The sequence below is a fragment of the Papio anubis genome, chromosome 13 (assembly GCF_008728515.1).
Source record: "Papio anubis isolate 15944 chromosome 13, Panubis1.0, whole genome shotgun sequence".
Lineage (NCBI taxonomy): Eukaryota > Metazoa > Chordata > Mammalia > Primates > Cercopithecidae > Papio > Papio anubis.
The window spans coordinates 85,752,601-85,772,514 of record NC_044988.1 but is presented as its reverse complement, the minus strand read 5'-3'; the positions used below and the strand labels follow the sequence as shown (position 1 = coordinate 85,772,514).

Here is a 19,914-nt window from a genome sequence, read left to right as displayed (position 1 = left end):
ATGTAGAAATGGGGAAGAGTTTGAGATAAAGGAAGAAAGAGAATGTGAAAAAGAGGTGAGAGGAAGAAAGGAAGCATGAAAGGAAAGAAGAATAAATGGAGGGAGGAGGGAAGGAAGTTACTTTTCTAAATACATGGTCCATTCAATTTTATAATAAACTGTTCAATTTCTGTTAAGAACCACAAGGGTGGATGAACATGATATATGTGCATGTGTGTTTATGTGTGTGTGAGAGACAAATACTGGAGCCTCAACATCACCACTGTAGTTTTTCTCAATAAAGAAGCCTGTTAACCACCCCACACCCCACCACTGTGCTCCCCTCCCCACCTTTTCTCCTTTCCACAACTTGGTGTGGGGCTGAGATTTGACTAGAATTGCACAACTGGACCTCTCCTTTGAAAACTGATCCTGTTTTCTTGGGTCTCCGAATTTATACCAAGTACTGCAAAGAGACTGGAGACCCCTGAAGCTAGGGTAGAACACATTACCCAAACTGGTTTTGCTATAGGACTCCTCCCAAGGCAGCACAGTAGGCATCACACTGCTCTCAGGAGGAGAGACAGAGAGAGAGAGAGAGAGAGAGAGATGGAGAGGTGGGAGAAAAGGGAGAGGAGAGAGAAGGAGAGATGCAGGGAGAAGAGGAAAGGTTGTGGGAGGGAGGACAAGAAGGGGAGGGGAGAAACAGTACTTTTCACTACCTGGGAAACAGCTGAGGGTAAAGTGGGATGTTTCTCTTACAACCAGCTGAAATTTGTGCTATAAAAAGTGATGCTACTTATTTTGGTGTTTTGAGAATGAAGGAAAACATCCCATGGCTCTTGACAGTTGCTGCTTATTTTTCTTTCTTTTCCTCCCTTGTTTGTTTGTTTTAATGCATTTGCATGTTTGCAGAGTCCTGCTTGTTTTGGTAAATGCCTCTTTAGCTCCCCATGAACAGCTGCTGTCCTTTCCCCACTGGGGCGCTCAGGAGGAGGTGCTGCTGCTCTGCAGCCTCAGCCCTCAAGACTCAGCCTGTCATAGCCTGATCCAAGCTCAGGGACAAGTCAGCCAAAGACCTCAGAGCTGCAGCTCCATCCCCTTACTCAGAATTCCTCTGAATAAATGAGCATATGGGTCCACTTGTGAAAATTCCTCTTCTCTGATACTCGTGCCTTGCTGTGGTGGGCAGAGAATGGCTTTCGGAGACAGACAGAGTAGGATTTTGCCTCTTACTGCCTGGATGGTCATGACTCACTCGCTCTGTTTCTCTGAGCCATACCTCACAGAAGAAGTGCAATAATGAAATAAGATAATGTTCCTATCTATTAGGGGCTCAACAAGTGTTTGTCTCTTCCTGTCCTCTCTCATCTTTCCTAGCTGTTGGGAATCACACACTGTTAGAACTGGAAAGAACTGCAGAGAATCCATGCAATCCACCATCATCATTTTAAAGATGGGGAAACTGAGGCCCAGTGAAGGGGAATGACTAATCCAAGGTCACATAATTAGTCAGATATAGGGCAGCACTTTGCCCTCATTCAATGTTCCTCCTACAACCAAAGAACTAACAAAAACATATCGATCGATAGGTTTCAGTCGTTAAATATTTCCTACTGTTTACTTAGGGCACAGACACCATTCATCGAGAATTCAAACAAGTCAGTCCTGGCCTCGGTCAACTTATGGATGGTCAGGAAGGCTGGTTAAAAATGGGAAAGTGTTGTGGAAAAGGTCTAATGGATTTCCATTGACATGGTTTCCCCAGGCTCTGAGAATTAGCTTATTTTTATAGGGTCTGGAAAACAAGGGATAAAAACATCCTCTTCGAGTGAAATAAGACAATGAGTTATATTTAAGAAGCTCTTGCTTCTGAAAGATTGCGACAGACTTTGCACAACAGAAGCTAGAGACAGTGGGTGCTAAACAATGTGGATTTTGCAACCACCTTTTGTGTCCTCTGTGGTAACAGGGGCGTGGGAAAGGCTGGTTGTCCCCCTCTTCTCTTTTCTTTTCTTACCCCCCAGGTATACAGGGCAAGACTGAATCAACTTTCAGAAAGCCTCACTCTTGCGGAGCCGACAAAAATCATAACTTTCTCTTCTTCTGGATCTCATGAAACAAATCTGAGAGACACTGTGCAGCTCTGCACAAGTTGTCCCCTTTCTGGGCCCTGTGATTCTACATGGTAACACAGAAGTTTGGACATGTCAGATGCATGAGATAATCTCTGAAGCTTTTTCCAGCTCCAACTTTAAGAACTTTACACAAAATTCTGTGCACAGAAGCAGCACCATCATCATCAAAAGGTGGTTATAAATATTCTCTTTAAAATCGTTATGTTTACATAGTGCCTAACAGTTTGCAGGAACACTTTTATCTGTAGTGCAACATTTAACCCTCACAACCACCCTGTGGAGTAGATTTCATCTGCTTATTCCAAAATAGAAAACTATGACTCAGAAAACTGAAGTGACTTGCCCAAGAACACACATTCAAGAAGTGGCAATGTGGAGGTTCAAACCCAAGTAAGAGTATTCCCAAAACTTGTATTCTTTTCAGGAAAGTCCACTCCCTTATAGCTCCAAACTAGGTGCATTAATAGATGCTAGCTCAAAAGCACTGAGGGAGTGATGTCATGCAGTTGAAAGACAGGCTCTTAGACCACTCGTGACGTCATAGGAGCTAGGCTTGTGGAAGACAGAGATTTCACCTATCCCTGAAACACATGGTGAACTAGGATGATGCAAATACCAGTCTCACTCTATCCCCCTTGGTTAGGAAGGTTATGCCTCCTGCCTGTGCCACCTAGGAAGCAGAATATCCCAGTATTTCAGAGATAAAAGAGAGCTAATCCTCTTTTTGTTCAGATGAGGACCTTGAGGCTCAGAGAAGGAAACTGATGTTTCCAGGGTCACCCTGCAAGCTATTGTCAATTCTGCCGCTGCAAGCCAGGTGAAGGAGGATTTTTCACCACACAACCCTGCTTCCCTCAATTGTCCTAGGAATTCAGAGACTCATGGGCCTCTCAAGCCCAAAGGCAGAGCCGGCCAGAGGCCAGAGGATGGATGGAGAAGGGAGAAATGCACAGACTTTTTACAGCCACACAAATGGCTACCCAGCTTCAAAATCTCGCTGTCTCCACTCGGCTACAAGTGGCCCAGGGCGAGTCTGCCGCGGGTCCCTTACCTCTGCTCGGCAGGGCTGTAGGTCTCCCCTCTCTGGCAGCTGCTCAGGGTGACGGGGTCAAAGTTGTCGAAGGAGCGGAGGGCCACCCCCGAGATGGCGACCAGGGGCGAACTGAAGCTCACACGTACCGCCTGGCTGTGGTAGAAGGGCTGGCTGAGGTCATGGACCACAGGGATAATCAGGGGATTGTTCCTGCAGCTCAGGACATGGAGGCCTGTCAGGGGAGACAGAGGGGCCGAGGGGCCAGGCTCATTACTCAAGGCCAGTCACGCCCTCCCCAACGGGCCCTTCCCGAAGCCCCCAGACCCTTTCATGTCACTGCACAAAAGCACCATTGGGCGGCCGGTGAGGATTTTGAGTCTGATTGAAAGTTTCTTTGTCTGCCTTTTTTTCCTTGGTTCCAAATCTTTCCAATCCCCCTGCCTCCCTGCCCCCTCAGCTTCCCCTTCACCTACTGCCCAAAGTCCCTCTCCCTCCCCCAAATGGCCACCCCTCAGCCAAGCATCCCAGGCCCTCACCTCCCTCCCACATTGCTGTAGGGCTTGTTGGTCTGAGTTGCTGGGTTTCAGGCCGCCTGCCTGGTCAGTTGGAAAAGTGATGGAAATAATTCATAGCAACAGGCGCTTCCCAGGGTAAAAAGCCCACTCTCATAAGTAATCTGTGAACCTGGGAGCAGCCCTGAGAGGAAAGGACCCCTTGCTTAGTCTGCAGAAGAGGTTGAGAATCGTGGGCAGGGATGGTTTTCCAGAGGAACACAGCCCAGGCATGGCTAAAACTCTAAGGAGAATCCAAGCTTGCCTCACTCAAGAGTCCTCAGTTTTGTTTTGTATTTTTTTAACGCAGGCAGCAGGTTCCCATTCTCCAAGAAGGAAGGGAGAGGGCCAGGGAGAAAAGATACACAAGGGACAGAAGGAAAGGAAGGCTGTGGCAAGATATAGTTGGCAAAACGGAAGCTGGCTTTGGTGTTGGGCGGACCTGAGTTTAAATGATGGTGTAGCCCCTTCCTAATAATGGGACTCCAGAAAGCCTCTAAAACTCAGTTTTCACATCCAAAAAATGGTATAATCCTAACCATGTCCTGGCAGACTTGCTATGTAAGGAGAAGTCTCTCGTGTGGAAGCCTGAAGCAGGTGCCCTTCTCAGTTCCAGAGGTGAAGCTGCCTCTGAGAATCCTGGGATGCTGTGGACTGAGGAAGATGGTGATGGTGGGGGTGGAGGGGAAAATCAGAAAGGCCTCAGGCATCAGTAGCAGGATCCAAAGAGCTTCTGTGGAACCAGACTTTTCCCCACTCTGCTGAAAAACCTCTCCTCAGAGCCCTGGGCTATGCAACAATAACTACGAAAATATTTGTTTCTCACTTAGGGAAATTTCCCAGGAATCCTGCTAAGTCCAGAGGGGTTTTCTTTCTCTTCCTTATTCATAGGTTCCCCTTGCCTTTAAAAGTAACTAAATAAATAAGCATAAAAACAAAACAAGAAAACCTTCCCTGATCCCTTGGCTTTTATCTGACCCTGAAATGACCCCTTCCTGCTTGCTTCATACAGGTCTTTGAAAGGCATTCTCTGCAGAATGGTCTGGGCACAGCTTTGAAGTCCAGGCTTCAGTACTGGCCAAGAATTCCAAATGCTTGGAGTAGCCAGGCTGCCCAGAGCTCTCCGGGGTAGACTGGAAGTGTGAAGGTGTCATAGGAAATTCGTAGCGACAATAGGAATTTCTTAGGTTCTGATCTTGTGCTAGGCATGGTTACAGCAGTGTCAAATAATAGCGCACTCTGACTCTAAGGTGGATATCATTGTCTTTGCTGTGTATATGAAGCAAGTGAGCCTCTAAGTAACGTGCTTTGAGGGCAGGAAGATTGCTCACCTTCTCAAGGTGAGTGAGTGGTGGGGACAGGATCTAAACCTCAGCTGTCAGCTCTGGATTCAGGCTCTCTTCTCTGAACCTCAGTACATGTGGGTATGCAAAGGGGTGGTACAAGTGGCAAGTCCAGCCCTTGTCCTCCCCCTTGGCCCTGCACTTAGGCAGGCCCTCCCCTTAGGCAGGCCCTCCCATGGTAGAACCTGACTCCTCAACTGCATCCCTACTCCTACAATATTCCTATTCCTATTCCCATTGGAAACTTCTCCAGAGGTTATATTGGTGATACAGTCCCCACTTGGGGTAGAGGGTCATGAACACTCCCGGTTATAGGGTAAAAGGCAATAGGCTATGACACTGAAAATCTAACTAGTAATTCCTGACCTGCCATGTGACTTGGGGTCTCTCAGTGCCTCTCTTTGGGTCTCAGGTGGTGATATGTACAATGGGGAAATGGCTCTTACTCAGTCTCCCTCCTTCTTGGGGTCTTTGGGGAATAATATGGGATATCTGAGGTTAAAGGGGGCTGGCAGAAGGGAGTGCTTGGCCATTGACTCCTTATCCCTGTATCTGCCAGATCTAGATTTCTCTGGATATATCACCACATCTTGATTTGAGGGCAACCAGAATGCCAAATAGAAAATAAGCAAGAAAGGGGAGAAAGGAAGGAAAAGCTCATTCTAAGCTGATTCTCACAACTAGTCATGGTGCAGAGGTGGAAGCAGGTACCAAGAGCAAGCCAAGCCCAGGAGAGCATGCTTACCTAGATCGTGGCTCTGATCTTTGGTATCAAGCAGCTGCACACTGATGGTCTCCTGTTTTTGGTCCCCATAATATGTCCCATCCGTCACCAGGTGGACAATGACAGCTGCAGCAACCATTGGCTGAGAAAAGTAAGCCTGAAATTGCAAAGACATAGGAGGGTCACATGTGCACTCAGTCATGTGGTGGGGAGGCAGCCCCATTGGGGTGCATTTGAGGAGAAACTTCCTTTTTAAGAACTGGGCTACTACTCATTGGGGTCCAAGGTGGGAAGGGGGACAATGAAACCTAACAGTGAAGAGCACAGGCTCTGAGATCAGAAACCCAATTTCAATATTTGCTCTGCTCCTACTTAGCTGTGTGACAGTGAGTGAATGGCTGGGCCACTCTGGGTCTAAGTTCCATCATTTCTAAATGGTGGATTAAAAAAAACCCAACAGGTACATCATAGACTTGTTGTGAAGTTCTACTAAGATAATGAGATAATGAGAGTAAAGTGTGTAGCAAAGGTCCCGGTCCACACCAAAACCCACAAAACAACAGTAAATACTATTATCTTTCACTTCACCATGTCAACCTCTGCACTCAGCTTTGAGGAGAGAAAGCTAAAGAAGATATGGCCCTTGCATTTTTGGGAATTCAAAGTAGGTCAGTGACACACAGCCAAAATGCAATAATATCCACAATCCTTAGCCAGAAAGAAAGACCAGACAGCTCTGTAATACCATGTCACAAGTGCCTTCCTACAAGTGACCAAACATGTGCAGGACAAGAAGAGAGATAATGGTCACTTCTTTCTCTGGTGATCAGTAAAAGGTTCAAGGAGGAAAAGATAATTTTAAAAGATTTTGAACAATGAATAGGAGGTTCCAGGCGGACAAGATGTATCCCAAACTCTTTGCTAAAACAAGAGCTCAGTGGGGGCATTCCATGAGCAATTAGGATTCCATTTCAGGAAGCATCACACTGCTAAGTGTTTTGTTCCCTGTTCTTATAATTAACACCCTCAGCAGGTAGACAACCCATCTTCAGAAAGGGTCATGGGAGTCCGTGTTTTCTGTGGCTCGCTGCTGGAGATTCCAAAGCTCTCAGAGCTTCAGCTTACCCGGAGCCAAAAAGTGGTTTGAGCCAGCTGGGAATATGGGTAGCTGATGGTGCAAGGGTACCAGGCGTGCTGGGAAATGCCTTCACTGAGATCTATCACCTTGGTTCGACACACCTGGAAAAACATAAAAAAAAAAATTATGTTTTAGAGAGTGTCAGAAGTTCAACTAAATTCAATTTTACAAACCTTTACTGTTCACCTATTTTGCTCTTGGCACCACAGGAAAAAACAAGGATGAAAAGACCAGAATCTGGTCCAGGAGCTCACATTCTAATGCAGAAGAGGTAATCCTCAACACTTTTAAGGATATAATAGATAATGTGTTTTGATGGTAGAGATGACAGAGATATTCTCACAGAGACAAATCCTGGAGGAGATGATATTTGAGTTGGGCCTGGAAGAGTAGGGCAGTGATAAGAGGAAGGGCATTGCAGGTGGAGGGAATAGAAGCAAGGCTCAGAGGAAAGCAGAAACCCAGAATGCTTAGGTTGTGATAAAATGCCTGTTACTACTGAGGCTGAGGGACAGTGGCAGAAAAGGTGGGTTGAATAATTAGATCTCATAGAATCTTGAATGTCAAGCAGATGATTTTAGAAGAAATCTGTAAATTGTGCTCCAAGTGATATTACAACAGAGAAAAGACTGTGAAAACATTAGCATTTGCTTCTCCATCAACAAAGAAAATCAGTTCCATCACTTTATACACACACACACACACACACACCCCTACACACACACACACACACACAAATTCATTCTCAATGATAGATAATACCAAACAGTATTAAAAGAAATAGGAAACATTTATAGACAAGCAGGATTCTTCAAACTTAGGAGTTTCTTGCATATTCAAATGTCACTTTGTTTTCTGATTCATTCATTCATTTGAATGATATTTATTGAGTAACTATTGCTTGTCAAACACTCTGGGACAAAATGATAAAAAAAGACAGATGCTGAAGAGCTTAGAGCAGGCAATGTGTGCAGATATTAGTCAAGTAATTACAAATACATATATAAATATAAACAGAAACCAGTGTAATGAGGGAAAGAGGATAGGAACAGCTGAGCTGTCCTTGACATTGGTGAGGCCTTTGGTAGAAGGTCATCCCAAACTGACACTTCTCCTCTGGTCTCTAATGTGGCTCCTCTCTCAAAACTTCCCTGTGAATTTGGTCCTGTCATTTCATGTCTTCTCAGTGCATTCTACTCATCTGAAAAGTACGGCTGACCTGGAGAGCCCTGAGGATCTCATATGCTATTGAAAAAAAGTGATATATCCTCAACAAGATCAAACAAACATAAACACCTAAAACAAGCAAAAACAAAAGTAAAATGGAAAAGTATACACAAGGATTAAGAATATCCATTTCTACAATAAATATAGTAGGAAAAGATTGGAAATAGTTTATATGTTCTCCTGTTGGTGGAGAAATGTATAAAATATGAAATATTCACATGACAGAATTCTATTATGACAAAGGAACAGTAAGAGAAATAAACTAGATTCATATACAAGGATGATATAAAAATATTTTAATGCTTGGCTCAGTATGGTCTCTAGTCAAATGAAAAGGAAGCCCTAATGGTAAGCTCACAGCCATCAACATGGAGAGATCACAAAACGTAACATTGAGTGGAAAAAAAGAAACAAGGTGCAAATGGATAAGTACATCATGACGTCATTTATAAAAATAACACAAAGCAAAACTAGATATTGCCCAGCGATTCATGCGAATTAAAAATAGAGTAGAGAAGTATACATCAAATTCAGGGTGGTAGTTGTTTCTATGTATCAAGGAAGGGAATGACATTGGGAGTCAGGAAAAAAAGGGCCCTCAATCTTATTTGTGGTGTGTTATTTTTCTTACAGAAAGAGACATGAAGCAAATATGAAAAAATTTGCACAGTTGTCAACTTCAGGTGGTCCATAAACCTGTTATACATAGGTGGTTTTGGTTTACATCATCCTATGTAATTTTATAAATTAAAAAAAAATCCAAACTGTTAGCTTAGAAAGCCATTGAAAAGAGATATAAAACCATCAACATCAGTTTTCCTAACAATGTGTTCAGTACAGTGGGCTCCAATGACCTGGACCAGGTCTGAATTTTCTACGACAGCCCATCCTTCTTACTCTTGGCACCATCTTGCTGAGAATCCCATCTATATTCTGTGCTATGTGCCATCTTGGGAATCCCATCTATAAATCTGTGCAAACTCAAATGTCTCTCTTTCCATTACTTCTTGCAATGGTTCTGGCTTCAAGGAGGTCTTGGAAAATGCCAAGTCTCAATTATCTTTGTAATAAGTAGACACTAATCGAAGCACATGGTTGCATCATAATCTGCAGTTGCAAGCATTAGTACTTTTATTTTTAAATAAACCTTTTGTTGAAGTAATTTCATATTTATAGTAAAGCTGCAAGTATAATACAGATAATACAGATAACCAAAATGTGGTATGCAATTGTGAACAAGTTGTCTTATCTTTTGGCCCTTAGTTTACCTTGCACATCTGAATGCTGGGTTATACAACAGGTTTTCATGCGTCTTCCATGGATTCCTTGGATTCCATGAAGAAGTTGGCCAGGGGATCATGATGTAGAGAAGATCTACTTAGTTTCCACTCTACTATTTCAAACAGAGCATCTCTACTCACCTGTTTTATATATCAAGCTGCCTTATAATATTTCATTTAAGAAAAGAGTTTCATTGCTTTAAATACATCAAAAAGTATTGAAATGTGTTAGCTGCCAAAGTTCCCCTCACCCCGGCCCTAGAAATTGATGGGTTCTGAGAGCACAATATTAATTCTCTGAATATCACTGGTAACTTCTTGAGAAGAAACATGCTATGAATCAACTATCCCATTGCCTAGGAATTAGGTGATGGCTTCAGTTATTCAAATCTCTAGAAGTCTCACACTGAGGAGGCTAAGGGTAGAACACAGCCACTTAAATGGGCTGGAAGACGTTTTTAAGTTTATTTATTTTTCTCAAAAACAACTGGGATCGGGTTTAGGCAGATCTGCCAGTGGATTGTGTTACACTTTACAACAGTGCAAGACTTTGCATAAACTATCTATGGAATTTGAAATCCAGGCCAGCAATTCGACATGTATCATTTCGGAATTCTTTCCCCTTGTGTTCTTAGCTGTCTGTCTCCCAGCAGAGCTTGGTGAAGCACATCTCTGAAGGCTGGATTGGGGGTGGGTCTTATCTCTGCATCTGAAACATTCATGGCTACAGGAGTCTTTGACATGAACAAAGCCCTCTTATTGCTTAAATACTATTTCCTCTTGTCAGTTCTATTAGCACTAGACAGGGTTTTAGAGGAATATACTGGCATTATTTTATTCTTCTGCTTTCCTATTTTGTTTTGTGTTTGTTTCAAGTTGGCTGCAATCCTGACCAAGGACAGTCAAAGCAGATCAGAGAAGAATGAACAAATCCAGCTGAAATTTTGCCCAAAGCCCTAGTTGATCTGCAAAATCATCTATGTTCCTGGGGAAGTGGAGGGAGGCTGGAGAGGAAGAGAGAGGCAAACCCTTACAAGCCTCCTGCTTTCATAGACGTTGAGTGAATTTGCTCATTCAGCAGCCATTTACTGAGGGCATATGGCATGCCAGGCCTCTTCTTCAAAGAGCCTTGCCATGACACAGAGTTGGTCACTAAGGACACAAGTGTGATCTCCAAGGTGACTGATTTTATGGGGATGCTCTGTTTTCATCCACCCTTGTTTTTTTGTTTTTTTGGGCTTTTTTCACTTTCCAAAAAGGCAAATCCAACTCCATAAAGCATTGCTGAACAATGTTGACTTTACTGAATGTTTTGGGAGGAGACATGCAGGAGAGTTACATCACACATTCTAGGGGCCTCTTTAGCTCTCCCTACCATCACCCCTAAGCTCCTCTTCACTTATCATCTCCCTTCCTCCAGTTTCTTCAGTGACACTGGCTCCAATGACATTCCCAATCTTTCTCAACCTTTTCCCCCTTCCCAATCTGCACATTTCTTATACCCCATGCAGAGCCATACTCCATCCTTCCAGTGATGCTGAGGTTCTTCCTAGCCTTCCAGCCCTAGAGATGTCAGGAAGTAACACAGTAACCCTTTTTCCCCTCTCTGCCATGCTGGTGTGAACAAGACCTGCTCCCTCCTTTCACATTGTTCCCTGTCTCATGGAACACATCAAGACTGCTCTAGAAACACTGGCAACCTCTAGGCTTTCAGTTTTAGGGAAATGGAAAAGGAGATAAGGAGAGATTCTATGGAGCTGAAACCTGTTTTTCTGTCCTGCCCAGTCCCGTGTTTATTGCAGTATTATTCATGATAGCCAAGATGTGGTAACAACCTACATGTCCATCAACAGAAGAATGGATAAAGAATATGTGATATACACATACAATGGAATATTACTTGACCTTAAAAAAGGAAAGTCTGCAATCTGCAATAAGAGGAATGAATTTTGAGGACGTTATGCTAAGTTAAATAAGCCAGACATGGAAAACAAATACTGCATTAGCTCACTTAATATGAAGTGTCTAAAATACTCATTCATAGAACCAAAGATGAAATGAATGATGGTTGCTAGAGGATAGGGAAGGAAAAAGTGATCAGTGACTAATCAATAGGCATAAGGTTTCAGTTAAGCAAGATGAATAATTTCTAGAACTCTGCTGTAAAACATTGTTCCTATAGTGAACAATACTGTACCATACACTTAAAAATTTGTTAAGAGGGTAGATCTCATGATGTGCTCTTCCCATAATAAAAAATAAATAATTATTACTTTGAATGACTCTTCCCATAATAAAAAATAAATAATTATTACTTTGAATGACTAAAATGTTGACATTCAATGTTGATCCACTGGCCTGAAAGTATTTGACTCTTTGAACCCCTGGTACAGGTTTAATGGTGTCTACACTGGCAGAAAACCTGCTTGCTTCTTTTCTCATCCTGGGCAATCTAGCAGGTCCCTCCAAGCAGCTTCCCCAGCCCTTATTCTAAGAAAATAGTTGGTCCCTGGGGTGGCTTCAGGTCACAGCTTTGTTGTCCTGGGACAACAATAAATAATTACATTTATTAATGTATAAATACATTAAATATTTTTACATAAAATATTTTATTACATAAAATAAGTGAAGGGAAAAATAAATTGATATAGCAGTGCTAGGCAAAGAGCAGATGTGGTTGGGCTGACAAGCACCCTCACTTAGGTCCTCTCAGGTTGGAGGAGGGATGACATAGCCTCTTGATTACTTCATGGACATACAGCTCATTTCCATTATAGAAAGCCTATGTACCATTGGACAGTCCTCTCCAACAGTCAGAGAGAGAGAGACTCCTGGCTCCACTTTCTCCTACTGTTTCTTCTAAGTAGCAACGCCTATAAGCTTTCTTATTTTAAAGTTAGATGGGACTAGAATAGGTTATCTGCTGAGACCATTCCCCTTTGCAGTGGTCAAGGGAGGGGAGGTATCTTGCACAGTAATGTATAGCCAATATGGAGCAACATATTTATGAAAAAGCAAAATTTTCTGTCTCCCAGAAATAGTGCACTTTTCTCACTTATGTTCTGTACCTTATTGATCCTATTTTTGCCATGTAGAAACATCTCCAGTGACATTTATACCTCTTCCCCCAAGAAATCATGGCAGAAATGACAGACAGCAATTCTAGTGCCCAACACCATTCTCTTCTCCAAGATACCCAGCCCTGTGTCTTTTATGGAAGCTGGGCAGATGACTGCTTCTCACCCTCATCCTAGCACCTGGAGGAACTGAAAGGCTAGTGACCCCTTTTCCACTTGGCCTTGAGGGAGGGCCACTCATTTTAGCAGAATCCCTTCGACTCTCCATTGTCTGCAGAGATAATCTGTGTTTCCTTCAAATACCATCCATGGACAGTAGAAGACCTGGCTTAATTCCAGCTCTGTCACCAATTAACTGGACATTTCTCTCACTCTCCAATTCCCCCTCTGCAACTGTACTAAATGGTTGCGCTCAATGACCTTTAAGGGCCCCAGGAGCTTAAGGACACCCACAGTCATAACATCCACCAAGGGTTTCATAGTCACAATATCGTTTAACCCTGATAGTCTGGGAGATTAGAGCCACTGCATTTTCTCTGGTGAGAAAATGAGGCTCAGAGGCTTTGAAAAACCCTTTCAAGGTCCTATATCCAGTTGTATATCACAACTAGGAGTTGACTGATCTCTAGAATTCCATGTTCTGTATACTTAATTACAAAGCAACACAATTGCTACTTGGACTCGACCGAAACCTCCGCTTCCTCTGGTGGAGAAAGGGCACCAAAGACCAGTCTTTTTGCTTCTGGTCCCACCACATTCATTCATAAAAATGCTCCCCATAATTAACTTTCCAAAGGGGAAAAACTAACCATACCACCCTGCTACTTATCCACCCACCATGCTGCCCACGATCCACAGGATGGAACCTTCCCTTGACACAGCTTACAAAGGCTTTCAGGAGCTGGTTTCAGCAGCTTCCACCAATTTCACTGCTCTCTGTGCTCCCTTCCCTGGCATCTATACAGTGATGTCTCCTTCAAGCTGGACAACTGTTTCTCCCACATGTTGTAGACTCCCCCTCCATGATGCTGGAGCCCAGAACCCCCACCCCGACCACTGCTGCACTGCCCATTTTGTGAAATACTACACGCATTCCAAAGCCACTCTCAAATATCATCCCTCCTCTGAAAGCCTTTACTCACTCCCCAGGCAGAATTAATTGCTCTTTTTTATGTGTCCATATAGTTCCTTATTTATACCTCAGTTACAGCACCTGTCAAGTTAGATTATAGTTGTTTAGTGTCCAGTCTCATCTCTTTAAACTCTGAAGACTTCCAAGGTGAGAAGCATGTTTTATTTATCCTCAAATAAATCCCAGCAGATTTCCCAGCACACAGGAAATAATAGGGACCCAGCAGGCAACAGCAGCAGTAGCAGCAGCAGCAACATGTATCAGGTGCCTATTCTATGCTGGGCACTGTTTTAAGGACTCCATGTGTACTAAATCATGCAGTGCTCACAAGGACTCTGTGAGGTAGATATTAGAATGATTCTCATTTTACAGATAACAAAATTGAGGCCCAGTAATTTGCCTAGGGTCACACAACTAATTAGCGGTAGAACCAAAATTGAAATCCACGCACAAATTTAGCCCACATTCTTAACCATGGATGTTAACTTCAAGAGAGCCTGCCTACATACCTCTCAGGGCTGTGACAAGATTTTTAAACAAGAGAATGGATGTATCTGTGCTAGCGGGGTCTTAATCTCAGCCACATGGAAGGTGGAATTGGAACTTCTTGTCTTCCCCTGGGGCTCCTGAAATAGAAGCTGCTTCAACAGACCAAAACAGGCCTTTTCAGGTCTGCCCTGGAGTGGAGTGATACGGTAGAAAGAACCTGCAACTGCCAGGCAAGGGACCTGCCTCCTAGAACTGACTCAATTGCTCACTTTTTCTGACCTTCTCTCTTCCTATTTATGGAAAGACAAAGTAAGATGAATTCATCTCCAGAGGGCTTTTCAGTCCTGATATTCTGCTGGCTTTTGATTCACAGCTTCTCTGGTGAATGCTGCAGAAAAGAATGTTGACTCTAAGTGTAAAACAAGCAAAGAAACAAACAAACAAACAACAATAGCAACAACAACAAAACCACACCGTGCAGCAGGTGAACATCCTGTTGACTTCTAAGACTTACGGGTCCCTTTCTCTGAAGCTGAAGGCTAATTTCCAAGACATCTTTTTAGACAAAGACAATCAGAACAGTAACATAAAAGTTTACTGCAGCCTTTCCAGCAATGCGTTTTCTCTCTCTCTCTCTCTCTTTTCGTGTCTGCAATTGCATGTTGCAAAATAGCTGGGGAAATCCTTTGTCCAGAGCTTTGGGATCATTGGATGTCTGAGCTGGGAGGGTCCTTGGAAATTCTTACTCCAATTCTCACATTTGATGGATGGAGAAACATAGCCCGGTGAAGGGAGAAGAGACTGACTTAAACATATACAGTAAGCTCTTCTGTGATGGGCCAGGATGTCTGGTGGTGACTAGGGATTCCAGGTCTGCAGCAACAGAGGACTCTGTGGCTCCAGGACCCGGGGACTCTTGTCCACTCAGTGCACTCCCAGCCGCTACATCCAGCACCCACTTTCAAATCCCCCTCCTTTGCAGAAGACTGCTTTCAATTAGAGGAGTTAACGATGTCTTGCTTTCAAAGGGTTTTTTAAAATCCAGTTTATCTTCCACCCACACACGATGTACACAAAGGCAGGGAGACGGAGGGAGAAGAGGGGGAGCGGGGGCTCTGGTATTTTCCCACACAGGGGACATGCCATGAGGTTTCCATTGAATTTCGATTTTACAGATTTACATGCCCTTTTGTCAATCATGGGAGGGAGGAAGTGCTCATCAAGCCTCTAGCCCAACCTCTCCAATTTCCTTTTTCCACCCAAAGGGACCTGCGAATGAGCCTTATAGAAGAAAATAGGAAAAGGAATGGGGAGGAGGAGTGCGGGGATGGATACTGACAATAACAATATGCATAAATGCATGAGTGTGCAACACACACACACACACACACACACACACGGCCAGGCAGTGTTTCTCAATATTTCTCCTTAGGCCACATTTTAACCTCAGGCTTGCAGTTCCAATGCAGGGTTATTTCCCAAGAATTGCAAGGGTGCAAGAAGGACAGAAGTTGATTTCCTGATATAAACCCCCAAGATCCTTAAGGGTCCTGAGGACTACAGAAGGGAAAGCCTGCTGAGAGACAGCCTATAAGACTACAGCTGTAAAGGGCCTCAGGGAACCTGGACACAGAATGGCCCAGGTGAAATAAAAGCTCCTCCATAAACTAGGCTTTGCTCTTTTTATCAGATGGTGTTCCCCCTCCTCAGTGTTCTCCTGGGAGAGTGGGAGAGGGCACCAGCTCTTTTTATTTTATTTTATTTATTTATTTTTTTTGAGACGAAGTCTTCCTCTTGTCCCCCAGGCTGGAATGCAATGGCATGATCTCAGCTCACTGCAACCTCCGCCTCCCAGGTTTAAGCGATTCTCCTGCCTTGGTCCCCCAAGTAGCTGGGATTACAGGTTCCTGCCACCATACCCAGCTACTTTTTGTATTTTTAGTAAATATGGGGTTTTTACCCTGTTGGCCAGACCTCAGGTATTCCACCCGCCTCAGCCTCCCAAAGTGCTGGGATTACAGGCGTGAGCCACCACGCCTGGCCGGCACCAGCTCTTAAAGATGGTCTGCCCAAAATGGGTGCTGCCTGTGTATTATCTCATTTTACCCTCCTAATAATCTTGTGAAATAAGCATCTTTATCCCCAGTTGAGATAAAAGGACTCTGAGATTTGGGTAGGCATTTATCAGCTTGTCAAGACTTAGCAGTCAAACTCATGCTCATCTGACTCAAAGTCTGTTCTCTACTTACTCCATGGCTTGACCTCCCAATAACTCTTGGTCCACACCCTTGGTGTAATACACTTGCATTGTGGTTCCTTGTATGTCCATCTGAATCTCCACATATGAGCTTCAAAGACAGTGCCTATGCCTGATTTCTCTTTCCTTTTCATCAGTGTTTAATGCAGGTTACTGGGCAGGGCTCACTGAATGTCCCCTATGTTAAACTAATATGGGTTTTTCAAGGGTTTATAGGCAGTTCACTGTTGATGCATTAGATCTAGAAATCCAAGTCTATAGGGCCTAGACCAATGTTTAGAGATAATAATAACCATGTAGTGCTGGAAAGGGACCAGGAGAACCAGGACTCATTCCCATGTGACATCAGTGCTATCATTCTCTCATCCATTGCACAGGACAGGCACCATTAATTAAATAGTGCATCCCTGAAGGTAGGCCTCTAAACCCATCTCAACAAAACACCATGGGGAATCATTGTCAATTGCTCAGAACTGGCCTAGAAGATGAACCCTATTTGCAATTCTTGAACTTGGTCAAGTTCAAGAAGAATGAGCTTTTACCTTTTCTATCTTCAGTATTAAGAGTAGAGGAAGGTCCAGCTTAGATACTAAGCAAATATTCGTTGAATAAAAGAATGTATAACAACAATAATGCTTTACATGTCTCATCTCAGTTAATGCATATAATGAATAAACACAATTCAAATCTTCCAGCTTCAGGTTCAGGGCCTCTCCCACTACCTGCAGAGCACTATAGACCTCTCCTACCTGGGATCTTCTCTTCATTCCTACTCCTGTCCCTGCTTCCCTCTTATGCCTCTAATTCCAAACTGACCCACTGAACACAGAAAACTTTAAGGGAAACCAAGGGTTAACAGATACACAACACAACACACAGGCACACACACACACACACACACACACCCCTCCTTTTTACACACTTAATAGCAATGGCAGCAAAAAGAGAGGGGGGAGCCAGGCTTTCTTTTACCAACCATTAGAAACAATTATCACTTTCCCCAGGCCTCCAGAGCAGCTTTCCCCTTTGATGCCTGCCTTAAAGAGATAGAGGGGAAAGGGAGGGGTGGTTTGCCTTTCTTTCAATATGAGGATTTATTATTTGGCATAGACAGACAATCAAGGAAAGAAGAATTTCCTGTGTGCAGGGCCAGAGTGTGAGACAGAGAGATGGCTTCTTCTTCCCTCCCAGAGTTCTAGAAATAGCAGCAGATCTCAGGGCCTCCACCCAGGAGACACTTTCTGATAAGATAACTTGGCATTGGATGCCCTCCAGCCTTGGGCTCAGCTCTGGGCTGATTAGCACCTCATTGCTCCAGGGATCTGTCCCTAACACATTAGGTATTTCACACTCCGTAGGGGTCTTATACCCTTCAGGCCGGCACCTCCCCACAAGTCTGAAATCCTGGGATTTAGGGTGCAAACCCCTGGCCAGGCCAAATGATCATGGAGGAAAAGCCAGGCTTTCAATGGAAAGGGAATATAGAAATCATATAAGGCATCATTGCCCTACAGCATACTAACATTTTTACAGGTAGGGAAACTAAGTTTCTTAGAAATGATATGGTTCGGAATCATAGAATCGATTCTTAGAGACTACTCATTAAATTGCTCAATTTCATACACACAGGTTCAGGATTTCTGGGGGAGAGCAGATAGATGTCTCAACCTTCTTCTAAGGGAAAAGCTTATGTTAGAGGCCTAAGACAGCATTCATGAAAGTGGTAAAGCTAACATGTTTTCTTTGCCATCATTTACTGTCCAGCACCTATGTTCCAAACATAGAATCCCCACATTCCCGGGAAGCCAGTGTTACTATCCTCCTCCTTGTTTGTCCTATAGATAAACAGCCTGGGCTCAGAGGTAATAAATAAGGCACCAAGGCCACACCTGTCAGGAGTGGATGTTGAAGTCTGTGTTACTTCAAGTCTATCTCCTATTCCCAGTCCATTCTACAGATGAGAAAACAGAAACCCACACAGTGTACACGCTGATCTTAATGAGAATGGTCACAATAACGGTGAGGATGATAAATATCCAAATGCTTTCACCTCCATGGACACCATCCTTATGGTGTCATTGTGACGGGGAGATGCATCGCCCACCCCACCCCCTTTTTTCAAATGGAGAAAGAAAATTCACAATAGCAGTGGAAGTACTGATTAAAATAATGACACTAGTCACTCATTTATATTGCATGAAATGTTAGTTCTCACACCTCTACCCCGTGGGGTTGGCATCAGCTCTCCGTTCTGCAGACAGTACAGCCAGGCATCGGGCCGAGTCTCTTCCTGGATGCCCGTTTTGAGGAGGAGATGGGCAGGGGGCTCGAGCTCCTCCAGCTAGTAAATCCTCTAACAAGGGAGAGTGATTAGTGTCGGATGTGGCGGTCGCCTTTTGTGCTGCTGACAACTGCTGCCATTAAAGGCCTGGCCGTGCTCATTTCACACGGGCCCTCCGCAGGCCTGCTCCCTGTCTCCCTAATTATGCCATTCACTAGTCGCCCAGGCCCGCCTATGAACTCCTGACCCAGCACTGAAAGACTTGGGATCTCATTACTAATCTCTTAAGCCACCTAGTCCTCCAAAATACATCCATTTAAGTTGGAGGCCAAGGCTTTGGGGTGGGAGGTGGGGAGAGGGAAAGTCTGGCACAGAGACTTCTCATGACACGGCCATTTCCCCTTTCGGGAGACTGTGGCCTGAGCCGCAGGGCAGCTGGCATGACTGTCCGGCTCAGCCCAGGGCAGGCCCTGCTGAGGGCCGGCGACGGGGTCTCGAGACTAGGAGTCCCTTGGACAGAAAGGGGAGGACATCTGGGCCCACCTGTTTGTAATTTCAGGGGTGCGGGTGAGGGATGAGGCCTGTGTTTGTTTTAATTATTATTATTGTTGTTGAAAAGGGAGGAAAAAAATGAGCAGAAACTGCTAACATCTGGAGGCTGCCGTCCAGTTTACGTAATCTCTTGCAGCAGAGGAGGAACACGGGATCCCCAGCCAGATGGTCCGTGGGTGACTTCACAGCACATGTGCTACCTCCAAGAGTTAGATGCTGATGGGGTTAAAAGAGTGGGATGCAAAACCTTCCTTATATTCTTACAGGGTGAGAGGCAGTGGTTTGGGTGCTCCCAGGGATCTGTTTTCTTTTGAAAGAACCATTTTTTTTTCTTGTCCAGACTAGGCTCAAATGTTTCTACGTCTCTCTCATTCAGTCATTGACTCATTCAACAAACATTATTTAGCACTTATTGATGTGTTAGGTTCTTCATTCCCATGGTCCGCATGAAGAAAATGGACCCCAAAGGAATGAAAGCAATAAAGATAAAAATTCCTTCTCCTAAAAGCTCCCAAACCCATGGGGGTAGGAGATGAAGAATGAAGCAAGCAAACACTCATAGAGAAATGTGGTAGGTTCTGCGTTCAAGTGCTGTGAAGGCTGAGGGAGGGGCTTGGAGAAGGGAGTTGCTGAGGCAATCTATGTCTGAAGGCCAGGTCTTAATATCAATATCAAATGGGCTCTAGAGAGCAGGAACTGGAGAAAAAAAGAAA

General features: G+C 44.1%; 1 protein-coding gene across 2 annotated transcripts in view; it reads right to left on the bottom strand.

The window, feature by feature from the left end:
• PAPPA (pappalysin 1) overlaps positions 1 to 19,914 on the bottom strand; it is a 247,697-nt gene that overhangs the window by 63,599 nt on the left and 164,184 nt on the right. For both annotated transcript variants that reach the window (XM_003911313.5, XM_021927804.2), the window contains exons 11-13: positions 6,894 to 7,007; positions 5,790 to 5,925; positions 3,169 to 3,382 (exon numbers count right to left, since the gene is read on the bottom strand). In XM_003911313.5, coding sequence (XP_003911362.2) covers positions 3,169 to 3,382; positions 5,790 to 5,925; positions 6,894 to 7,007 — 464 coding nt within the window. The remainder of the gene's footprint in view (positions 1 to 3,168; positions 3,383 to 5,789; positions 5,926 to 6,893; positions 7,008 to 19,914) is intronic.